The sequence below is a fragment of the Squalius cephalus genome (genome assembly GCF_949319135.1).
Source record: "Squalius cephalus genome assembly, chromosome: 21".
Lineage (NCBI taxonomy): Eukaryota > Metazoa > Chordata > Actinopteri > Cypriniformes > Leuciscidae > Squalius > Squalius cephalus.
In genome coordinates this window covers 29,308,675-29,321,430 of record NC_137142.1, presented here as the reverse complement: position 1 = coordinate 29,321,430, position 12,756 = coordinate 29,308,675, and the positions used below count along the sequence as shown (strand labels likewise).

The 12,756-nt window shown below is 38.6% G+C and overlaps 1 protein-coding gene across 7 annotated transcripts in view; it reads left to right on the top strand.

The window, feature by feature from the left end:
* mark3a (MAP/microtubule affinity-regulating kinase 3a) overlaps positions 1 to 7,726 on the top strand; it is a 35,291-nt gene extending 27,565 nt beyond the window's left edge. For 3 of the 7 annotated variants that reach the window (XM_079854596.1, XM_079854595.1, XM_079854597.1), the window contains one exon: positions 6,668 to 7,726. In XM_079854596.1, the coding sequence (XP_079710722.1) occupies positions 6,668 to 7,025 (358 nt within the window). In that variant the 3' untranslated portion in view covers positions 7,026 to 7,726. Of the gene's footprint in view, positions 1 to 1,989; positions 2,100 to 5,415; positions 5,461 to 6,667 lie in introns of all 7 variants that reach the window. The other 4 variants (XM_079854599.1, XM_079854598.1, XM_079854600.1 and 1 more) reach the window with 2 other exon arrangements.
* Positions 7,727 to 12,756: the final 5,030 nt, after the last annotated feature.

Here is a 12,756-nt window from a genome sequence, read left to right as displayed (position 1 = left end):
ACAATAGATGTTTTAAAATGAACTGTGATAGAGCTACATATGGCAATTTATCTGTTCAATAAAATTCCTTACTCACCTGTTGAGCAATAAAAACAGCATCTCCTCGTAGGTTTAACAACATTTCAAATCCCACAATTCTCGCCATCTCCGAAAAGCCAAGCTAATGTTGATTCTTGTTTTTATTACAAGCTCTGTTGCGTTCTCTTTTTGCCAACAGATTCTCCACTCTTTGTCGTTTTTTTAAAAACGGGTGATTCCCGGAGATTTAGCTGCTCCATGTCAACCTTTCTTGCTCTTTGTAACAACTAACCTATGTCACTCCCACACCATACACAAAGTGGCCAGAGCAACTTTTCTATATTTATGGATATGACGAGACACGCACGGGTGAGGGACGTATGTACACAAATCCCCCCGAAAAGCATCCCGACATGTCTAAAATATAAACACTCATAATAGGCTTACCATAATGAATCAGGGTAAGACAAAAACGCATTTTGGAAGAAAGATTCATGTATTGACTCATTTCAATTTTGATCATTTTGAGCTAAAAGAACATAGTGTAGTTTTAAAATCTTGTGAAATGAATTTGATGGTTGAATTGGAAGGCCTTTTGATGCTGTGGCAAAGTGAAGAAATTACAACAGAGCTGGTTGTACTATCAATTAAATGTATTTAAATGTAATGTTTATTATTATTATTATTAGGTGAAAAGAGCTTGAGTAGTGTGAACTGAGATATGAGTCCACTTGTAGGGCCAGAGACAGTACAAACTGGGTTTACATTTTGGTTCTCTATAAAGGAACCGTTTGTCCCTGCAAACACAAAAAATTGGTAATGTCCATAAGGAGGTTTTCTGGTGTTAGAAGCCAGTGCTGGTTATAGACATTAGTGATGGATTTGGATGCGTTTTCCCTTTTATAGGCATTTCAATAATTTATTTAATAAAGAGTTCTAAAATCAACCACCAATCACAATATAAAAACTTAGATTATTGATTTCTGGAAAAAGATAAAGGTACAAGACTGTGTACTTAATTATTATGAAGTATTGATCTAATGCAGTTTGTAAGTCAATAATGCAGAGTATAAAATACAATATATTTGAAGGGTGTAGCAAAATATTTGTTCAAGTTGGTTGAGAGTGTAAGGAGACAGAAATATGGGAGGCTGAGCTAAATTTGTTTCTCTGGCAATAGCGATTTGGTTCATCTCTGATTGGTGGATCTCTTCAGATTTATGGGTACTGCTGTTCTTCACCAGATACATTAATACATATACATCAAAAGTTTGGGGTCTGTAAGATTTGTTTTGTTTTTGAAAAGTCTCTTACGCTTACCAAGACACATTTATTTGATCAGAATTACAGTGAAAACTTTACAATTTAAAATGACACTTCTCAATTTGAACATATATATTTTAAAATGTCATTTGTTGTTGTGATGGTAAAGCTGAATTTTCAGCAGAAATTGTGCTAAAATGCTAATTTAGTACAGTTCAGTACTGCTTAATATTTTTCTGGAAATGATGATACAAAAAGCATTATTAATGTTTTTCTTTTTTTCTTTTCTTTTGTTCAATTTAAAGCGTCCTTACTAACCCCAAACTTTTGAACAGTAATAAATGCGCACCGGAGGCCTGTGTCCCTGCAAACAGAAGTCTATAAGAGCATATGTTCACATCCTAAAGCAGGGATCAGGTGGGAGGAGCCTGTTCTGGCTCATAGAGAGGATTGTAAGTAAACTGCACTGTAAGCTGCAGCCGACTCCATGTTGAATGACCTTGAGGAGTCACCTTCAGATGATCAGATTTGTGCTATAGAATATAACTGAACAGATCACACACTTTCTCTAATTAAACTTCTAACAATACGAAATGCTCTAATGTTGAAACTGTCTCTATCTATCCCTCTCTTCCCTGTGTTTCCTCCCTCCCTTCCTTCCTTCCCTTCCTCCCTTTCTCTCTTTCTCTGTCTGCCTTCCTCCCCCAGGGTCACTCTTGACCCGAGCAAACGGCAGTCTGCCGTCAAATCAGGGCCGGCTGCCCCCTCTGTGCCCCCCACCCTCACAGTCCCCTCCAACCCTGCGGCAAAGACTCTTAGTAAGTCTGCGCTCCACTCGTTTACATTCTTCCTCTTTCTTTATCATCCCCCTCTCCTCCAGCCTCTGCCCTTTCCACCACACCGCAGGGTTCCCACAGCATGGAAAACCTGGAAATATCAGGAAATTTTAAAATTGTGTTTTCCAGGAGTAATTTTTATTATGGAAACACTTGGTGTATATAAAACACAAGTGTGTATAATAATATGAACACGTGCGCCCATACACACACACACACACATACACATACATATACATATCTCACAAGTGAGTACACCCCTCACATTTCAGCCTACATTTTAATATATCTTCTCAAGGGACAATACTATAGAAATGAAACTTGGATAGATTTTAGAGTAGTCAATGTGCTGCTTGTATAGCAGTATATATTTACTGTCCTCTGAAAATAACTCAACATACAGCCATTATTGTCAAAATAGCTGGCAACAAAAGTGAGTACACCCTAAATCAGGGTTCACCAATCTCGGTCCTGGAGGGCCACTGTCCTGCAGAGTTTAGCTCCAACCCCAATTAAACACACCTGAACCAGCTAATCAAGGTCTCACTAGGCATACTAGAAACTTTCAAACAGGTGTGTTGGAGCTGGTTGGAGCTAAACTCTGCAGGACAGCGGCCCTCCAGGACCGAGATTGGTGAACCCTGCCCTAAGTGATAATAGCTGTTCGTCGTTTAACCATGCAAAGGCACATGTCCTATTCATCATCATGATGTTTTTGTCTGCTTGACAGGACCATACAAATTTGTATATCTTGAATTAGAGCAGTTAAAATTTGTGCTTTGAGTACAATTCTCTCATACTGACCACTGGATGTTCAACATGGCACCTCATGGCAAAGATTTCTCTAAGGATTTGAGAATTAGAATTGTTGCTCTCCACAAAGATGGCCAAGGCATTAAGAAGATTGGTAACACCCTGAAACTGAGTTACAGTACAGGCCAGGGTCATACAGAGGTTTTCCAAGACGGGTTCCACTTGGAACAGACCTCGCAAGTCCTCGTGCTGTGAGTCCTGTGAGTCCTCGTGCTGTGCGTCAGGTGCAGAAGCTGGCTCCAAAAAACAGACGCATGATGCCCTCCCTTCAGAAACTGGGCCGAACTGCATGATAACGACCCCAAACACCACCAAGATGACAACTGCCTTTCTGAGGAAGCTGAAGGTGATGGAGTGGCCAAGTATGTCTCCAGACCGGAACCCTATTGAGCACCTGTGGGGAATCCTAACATCCAGCAGCTCCGTTATGTCATTATGGAGGAGTGGAAGAGGATCCCAGCAACAACCTGTGCAGCTCTGGTGAACTCCATGCCTAGGAGGATTAAGGCAGTGCTAGATAACAATGGTGCTCACACAAAATATTGACACTTTGGACACAGTTTTGACATGTTCACTTAGGGTGTACTCAATTTTCAGAGGACAGTAAATATAAGCAGCACATTGACTAAATCTATCCAAGTTTCATTTCTATAGTATTGTCCCTTGAGAAGATATACTAAAATGTTTGCTGAAATGTGAGGGGTGTACTCACTTTTGTGAGATACTGTACATTCATACATACATGCATACATGCATACACAAATTATATTTAATAAAAATGTATATAACAAAATATTAGGGCTGTCAAACGATTAATCGCGATTAATCGCATCCAAAATAAAAGTTTGTTTTTACATAATATATGTGTGTGTACGGTGTATAATTATTTTCTATATATAAATACACACACATGCATGTATATATTTAAGAAATATTTGCATGTATATACTGTGTATATATATTTATATTATATATAATTTATATTATATATAAATATTTGATATATAAATAACACATTTTCTTAAATATATATATGCATGTGTGTGTATTTATATATAGAAAATAATTATACTCCGTACACAGACATAAATTATGTAAACACAAACTTTTATTTTGGATGCGATTAATCGCGATTATTCGTTTGACAGCCCTACAAAATATATAATTACCTGTCAAAAGTTTGGAAACATTACTGTTTTTTGAAAATAGTCTCTTAATCTCACCATGGCTGCATTTATTTGATCAATAATACAGTAAAACTGTGGTACTGTGAAATATTATTACAATTTAAATGAACTAGTTTGTGTTGTAATATATTTTAAAATGTAATTTATTCATGTGATGGCAAAGCATTTTTAGCGTTATTACTCGTCTTCAGTGTCACATGATCTTCGTCTAATAAAAATTACCATTATAATTAAAAATATTAGCATTTTTGATAGATAGATGTAAATAAATAAATAATGGCAATTATATTTTTTCCTCAATTTATTTAGTTTTTCTGTTTTAGTTTTTCATCATTTTTTGCAGTAGGGTATGCTTTGCTCAAAAATATTTCACACCATACTGATGTCAAGGATATGAACACATTTGAAACGAATCTTGCCAATATATCAGTCAAACCAATTCACAAATTGGGTTTAAATGATTCATTAGTGAATCAGTTTTCATTAGTGAATTTGAATGAGTGGGAACCCTGTCTCTAAACATGTGGCTCTGTATTGGCTTTTTGTTTTAGCTCCGTCCACCAGTTTAATTTTTTTTCTTTTTGTGGGCTTTGAACTGCTCTTTTCTTCCAGATTCAGCAGCTCTGGCTATAGGCAGTTGTAAGAATTCGCAGATGAAGAGTGTCTAGAGTAAGGGCTCGTTTAAACACACAAACAACAGCTACAACCACACATTGTGTTTAATGGAGAGCGAAAGGCTGTGTGTGAGAGTGAGAAAGCGAACGACTGTTTTGTCTGTCGATTTTAGTCCGACACGATGGTGTATCCATAAGGACGACGCACCCTCTGGCATGCGAAGAGCACAGTGTATGTACAGACACGTCCTCTATATCTGTATATGCGTCTGATGTCAGGTCTCAGCCAATGTCTCACATCCAGCGCTCAGAATAGGCTTTTACCCATCATGCACTCTTTCAGTGAACTTCTAGATGTATATTGTTCTTTGAAGGAAGCAGCATGGCAGTTCAATTGAGTGCATGGTGAAAAACTGTTGATTGTAAGAGTCTTGTACAAGTTGTTTTTGTGTTTGTCTGATCCAGCGTATTGGTGACATTGAGTCTATGGGAGGTTAACTTTTTCTGCTTACCTCTTTTTTTTTTTTGCTATCTCTTTCACTCTCTCTTTCTATCTATCTCATTGTGTGTGTAGTGATTTGCTCTAAAATGACTAAAAATTATTTCCTTTTCCTTTTTCTCTCTATCCATTCCTTTTTTTGCTGCATTGTGATCTCTAACTTTTCGACAAATTAACAATAAAAGAGTCTCAACCGAGTTTGAGAGAAGCGGGAGATTTGAGGGCTCAAGGTGAGGTGTCGTGACTTTGGAAACCCTTATTTCCTCTCCTGGCTCATTATTTTAGTGTGTTGTGGATGTATACTTTCTGTCTCCCACTGTATGAGATATCCGAGTGTATTTTAGTGTAGTGTGTACAGCACGAGGGCCATTAGTCTGCTTTAATAATGAATGCTCGAGTGATGTGTTTTTTGTTGTTGTTGTTTTTTCATTTACATTAGGGCTGGGCGATATTTAATATTGAATATTCACTGTACTTTCACATTGATTCAGCTGGTTATTTGAAATTAATTAACACTAGCTATGTTTCCAACCACCTATTTTTATGCGCATTTTGGGATATCGCATAAAAAACAGCTGGATGAATACGCCAAGGTGCGCATAAATTCTAAAAACGCGCTTAAAAAAACGAATGCGCTCATTCGAGTCGGATACATTTTTAGCCGATAAGAAAACATACGCATAAACTACTATGGAAACACATTTACTGAATAATTTCCTCAATGCACATCAAAAAAATCATGTGACTTTGCGAGATGGGACGACATAACTGGAATAACCAGCGGACTGATCTTTTTGCATCTGACTTGCTGTTTTGGTTGTTCTGAAATGCCTGAGCAAAGTCTGTCGTCAAAAGTTAAATTCATAACACTGGATGGAAACATAGCTACTGAGTATCACAATGATTTTAATGCACTTTATTTGGCCAGAGAGCATCATTAGACTAGTTTTGCTGAGTGTAATAATTCTCTGGTTTCGATTGTTACATCATAGTCTGATTATAATATCCATAGCAAATATGGCATCTTGTTGAGTTTGAGTTCAGTTCATTTCTGCGAATCAGTTCAACCTGTTTATTTGATACATTTGACTAATTCAACAATTATTCAGTTTTCACTGAAGTGCCAGTGTGACTTTGGTGGTGTATTTTTTTAAAATATTAACATGTAGAAAAATGCTGACTTGCCCAGCCCTAATTCATGTTATATAGCATTAAAAAGGAGCTGCTTCTATGCATGACTTAGTTTGCTGTGCATTTGATTGCCATTAATTCCCATGTGTGCTGATAACCCATGCATGCATCCGCTGCAGTGATTCATCTCTACCACTGTGATTCAAGTCTTCGTGAACAAGTAACCTCAGTATATAAAATAATCTTTATCCATTGCCTTAACCTTACCTTTCTCTCTTTCCATTCCCGTTCCGCTCTGTCCCGCAGTCGCCATGTATCTGGGGATCAGCAGAAAGATGAAGGGAAAGATGGAAAAGACGGGAAACCCCGCTCTCTCCGTTTCACCTGGAGTATGAACACCACCAGCACCTTGGAGCCAGCCGACATCATAAATGAGATCCGCAAAGTTCTGGACGCCAACAGCTGCAGTTACCAGCAGCGTGAATGCTTTCTGCTTCTCTGTACCCATGGGGACAGCCGCTCCGACAGCCTCGTCCAATGGGAGATGGAGGTTTGCAAACTGCCCCGGCTCTCACTTAATGGTGTCCGTTTTAAGAGGATATCTGGCAACTCCATCGCTTTTAAAAACATTGCTTCCAAAGTTGCAGGCGAACTCAAGCTATGAATATCTTTAATCTTACTACATAGATGAATTTATGAAATTGTTCAGTTCAATATAGACAAACAAATTAAGCTGTACAATCGTTAAGTAGCAGTTCCCAATATTTTTTTTTTTTTAAATAAACCACTTAACATGTATTTGAAAAAATGTATATACTGTAACATTGCTTAAAGCAATAATTTCTTTAACATTGGTCACAATTATCGTATTATTGCGCAAGTTGTTAAATGCTGTAAAAAGAACAGGTTTGAACCTTTCAGTGTTACGCTTGTATGCACATCTGAGAATGTTCAGCGATGAACCAACTCATTACCATCACCGCCACTTCAGACTGATGAGTTGAGACTGATCATTCAGGAAATGGACACTAGATGGAGATTTGTGGGGTTTTGTTTTATTTTAGCTTTTAAACGGGCACTATTCTGTGGTGGTTTTAAGTATTGCGTGTTTTGGGGCGGCTCTTGTGTAAAGGGTGCACCCGAATCTGGACTTTTTGAAAATTTGCTCTGCACCTCTGTGTATTGAGGGTGCTCGTCTGTGAAAACGGCTGCAGTAAACCTGATTGGAGCTCAGTTTCACTGTTTGAATGTTATTAAGAGCAACATTTAGATGTTTTATAATTTATTTCACGTTATTGCCCACTCAAGTGTATTTTTTGTGTAAATATTGTACTTTATGCGGTAATTACACATTTTCATACTGTTTTGTTGGATTTCTTTGAAACCAAGAGGGCATCTTGTAATCTTTCACTTAAAAGACTCACCACAGATTCCATTAAACTCTCTGTAACTCGTCACGGTGTTCATAGCAGAGATCTAATACAGCTACAAAATGATCTCAATATTTGTATTGCCTCTTTTTTTTATCTTTGTTAACTCGTCTTTTTTTTCTGACTCTGGATCACGTGAGCTGCAGGTCCACAACTTGGAGATCAAAGAAAATGGTAGGAGTTTCAAGAGTTTGGGGTTGGCATGAAGTCTTTTATGCTCACCAAAGCCGCATTTATTTGATCAAAAAATACAGTAAAACTAATGCTGTAAAATAGTATTATAACTTGAAATATATTACAATAAAAAAACAATTAATTTAAAATGCAATTTATTCCTGTAATGGTAAAGCTGAATTTTCAGCATCATTACCCCAGTCTTCAGTGTCACATAATCCTTCAAAAATCATTCTGTGCTGATCTGGTACTACTTGTATGTATAAATAAATGTCTTCAACATTAATAATAAGAAATGTTGCTTAAACACACATTTTGTGTGTGATGTATATATCTTTAACCGTATTCAGTTCTGAACCTTTACATTTGGTAGAAATTGCAGTTTGTGAATGATTTCTATAAAACTTTGATTCTATAAAACATTTAGTCCTTGAATAATTCTTAAATCATTAATAACTGTAAAACTTAACAGGTAAAAGTTAAATTGATGTGGGAACCCTGGAATTGTAAACAGGATAGAACAGGGAATAAAAACAAAAAGCAAGTCATCACAGGCCAAATTTTATTTTCAGATATTCTCATCCATGTTTTGCCCTGAGACATCTATATGTGTAACAAGAACTGACCAGAGCAGATACAAAGGAGCCTTAAATAAAACATGTCCTCCAAGAACAATCAACAAACATTCAAATCAATCGGTTAACAAAGGTGAGGGGAGGTGGAGAGAGAAGAATGTGTGAAGTGAGGTTGAAATGCAGTCTACTTTTGGGCAGGCATAAGGTCATCAATGGACTGGCCTTTCTCCAGCCGTTTCTCCATCTCGATCATCAGCTTGACTCCATCCACCACCATCTGCACCAGCTCCACCTCAGAGAAGCCCAGGCGGTCAGCGTTGGAGATGTCAAAAATACCACCCACAGCTGCAGTGTCCACACCACCTAATGAACAGAGGCACCACTTTATTATTGCCACCAGTTTACATGATGTATCTCTGTTCTCGATGCCCGGTAGTAATAGTAATAACTATTTTCTGAATACTTTCTCACACTTCAGAAAGTGGATCAAATCAAATTCATGTATTGTGATTGACTGTTCACTGCAGATGTCACACTTTCATGTGGATGTGCTCCAGAGTGAATTAGTCAGCGAGTTAACAAATCATCAGTCATCAAACCCTAACCTCTCTTTCACAATGCGAGCGTGAGCGGCGCAACTACATCGTCACTACAGCAGTACATTCACACTGGAAGCGTTTGTACAGCGTCACAGCAGCGGCTACATGTAAGCAAACATTTCTTTACAAAGACAACAGTAAATTTGTTTTTAGAAGTTGGTCATCAATAAACTTGATAGACTTGAAGTTTGTTTAGATGGGGAGGTGTACTATTGTATTGATGTAAACAAAAACATCCAAGAAAACAGCTCTGATTTGGTCGTTTCAGTCATACTTTGATATGTTAACAAGACAGCAAATATTAAAAAAATAGTAATAATTAAAAAACCTACACTCGGGTTTGATTTGGGTAGTGCTATAGGCTATGTACCTGTCTGTGTATTACATAAACTAAAAGAAAGCGCTATATATATATATATATATCAAAAATTTTCTCAGCACATTTGATTCTGCATGGTTTTAGTGTAAGACTGCTAAAAATATGCAGATCAAATTGCTGTTGCTGCATGTATTTGTAGGATCTGGAACAAACTGACAGGAAGTAGGTTCTTCTCAACAAAAGTAGCACAGGCAGTGCATTAAGGACAATCTAGAACACTGACCAGATGCTCCTGGTGTCGGGCCAGCAGCAGGGGAGACACAGGAAATGTTCATCGATGAGCTGCTGCTGCTTGGGATCAGTCATGTTCTTCAGAGCGTATTTTCCCTTTGAGATCCCCAGACAGGACACCCAGAACTACAGCAGACAGATCAACAAATCTTTTTTTAAAGGAGGTAGCACAGGCAAGTGACTGCCTGCTGAGCATTTCTGCTTGCCGCACCTCTGACGGTGCCATTGCGGGTAGCTGCATGGTCGTCAGCCGGGAGCCACCCTTCACTGATGTTTCGCTCCATTAATCCCAGAACATCTCGTGTGGTGGAGCAACGGCAGGGACGCTGCAGCTGACCCTAGGACCTTTGCTTTCCCCACGCCTGGTCCTTCCTACTTAACCAAAGCCAAAAGCTTCCCTGCTTTGTCTCCTCCGCCAGGTCTTTCAAAGCCTTTCTGATGTTGGGCCCGGTGACTCCCATGCTCTTCAGGAAGCGCTGGGTGGATGCTCCCATGAACCCCCTATACAGCTGACTTCCACCAGGTAGCTGACAGCTGACCACCCAGCCTCTCTGCATTCGGCTGTGAGGTCGAGGTACCAATCTTTTTTCCTCTCAAAGGTTGCCTCCATTCCTCCCTCCCATGGGACAGTGAGCTCTGCTAAAATTACTGCCCGGGCTATGGGAGACCAGACAATAATGTCTGGTCGAAGGTTGGTTGTGGTGATCTCTGTTGGAAACCTGAGCTGCCGATCGAGGTCCACTCCAAGGTTCCACTCACAACTGCCAGCCAGGGCTGATCTCTGTGGCTGCGTGATGTTGGGGGCGCCTCCTCCCTCTCTGACGAAGTGGATCGGCCGCCTTGATGTCGGTGGTAGGCGCTCACAGGCTGATTCCGCCCTGCGTACCTCAAGGATCTCAGCCAACTTCCGCAGGACTCGGTCATGGCGCCACCTGTACCGACCCAGGGTCAGTGCTTTTTTGCAGCTTGACAGAATGTGCTGTAGGCTCGAATTTGGGGCATTGTAAAGTTGGAAACTCTCCTCTGAGCCATACCACAGACAACGGTTGCTGGGGCTTGGGAGGGTGTCGTAGGTGGACCTTATGAGGAAACTCAATCTGGCTTGGGAGATCTTCCACATGTCGGCCCAACCTACGGTCCTGCTTTTTACTCCTTCCCAGGTCGTCCAGTGTCCTTGCTGGCACTTGCTAAGGGCTTTGATCTGATAAATAATAAATAATACAAATAATAAATACACATCCTAGACGACAGATTAAAATTTCTATGTAAGGAATATTTATGTTGGTCCAATCACACATGATGATACTCATCACCACTAGAGGGAGTAACATGACCAAGTTTCAGGAACATAAGTTCTGAATGCTAATTTGCTATGCTATGCCCTAAAATAATGTACTTTGTCTGTGAAGAAAAAGTAAACACTTTGAGTGTGTAGCAGGAGAAAACAGAAGTTTTGGGACATACTACCACATAACTGCATCTTTATTAGACCAGGTTGAAGCACAGTTACATGCATCCTGTTACAGTAAACTCACCTGTCAATCATCTTTTCACTGTAATGATAGTGGCTGGTTTTATAGAGTAGTGGCAACCCTGTCTAGTATATGTAAGAGGGTCAACCAGGCGCTCAGGTAAAGTTATAACGTCCGTGATAGGTGCTCTTGGGGTAGGGAAAAACATCCAAAGAAACAAAAAACAAGTCCCAGGCACTCAGTCAACTTTCCAATGAGAAAAAAGCCTTTATTTAGTATGGCTTAAATCATTTTAAAAATACACAAGCCGACATGTTTCGACCAACAAGTGGTCTTCTACAGAGCAAAGTCACACAGAGAATGAGTATAACGCCACATTATAAGTTAAGTACTTAGAAAATTCAATTAACCTAATAAGGCCTAATACAATCAATCAACCCAATAAGGCAATCAGGTCAACAGCCAACATCATAATCAACAGAGCAGGTGAAAATAACACAAAACCAATAAAGAAAAAAAAAAGTATCTCCCAAAAAATCTCCCTCAACGTAGGTTATCTGGAGAGGAAAATAAGACAAGTATCATGTATTGAGTCTAGTATATGTTTGCACATGTGCAGAGAGTGGGTGTGGGCCTAAAGAGTTTGGCATAGTGTGCGCCACTGTGAAAGATACTAATAAATGTAAACGTTACTCTTCAACCGATCTGGAGTTTGTGTGTATTGATAAAGGAGCATCTCGACCAAAACAGTCACGGTTACCATTCTCATATAGCCTACACACTCTACATTTCAATTCATTTGATTTATGCTACTCAATTCTTCCTACCAGATTGGAGAGAAAAGAGGCATTACATTGATCTGCCAGTTATGGGTCTTTCATGCACAAAGCTCTCACGTGTTTGCATAATGATGCAATTGGCAAATCTTTAAAAAAATAAAGAAAAAAGTTCACACTGTTTTTCATCAGGTTAGATAATGATTATTAAAATCACTCAAAACCCTTTATAAGCCTCAACTGATTAGGCTTATCTGTCTCGCACTTTCACCATGTTTTTTAGTTTAACACTTTAGGTCAATGTTGCAGTGATATTTTATTATCAATGGGATACTATTATAGTTTTTATTCATATTTTAAATTAGTTTTCATTTTTATTTTAAACATTTAGTAATTTTGTTGTGCGTCATAATAGTTTGAGTTAATGTTTTTTTTTTTTTTTTGGTTTTTGTTATAGTTAAGGCGAGACACTACAGGTGAATAGGGTAAAATTGTTAACTTACAGATATCACCATCAAACTTTACCAGTTGATTACTCACATGAATAGGAGAAAAAAATGCATTGCAAGTTTTCTGTAATTTTATTGTTAAATATGCTAATGAGGCTATATCTAATTAAATATGCGCTAATTTGCATATATTTTGTAGTGACGAATCTGACCATTGAAAAAAACAAGGTTCAAAATTATTTTTGCATTTTGTTGATATATTCAATGTAAAGACATGTTCAGAGGGGATTATGAATATACCCTTTTGTTA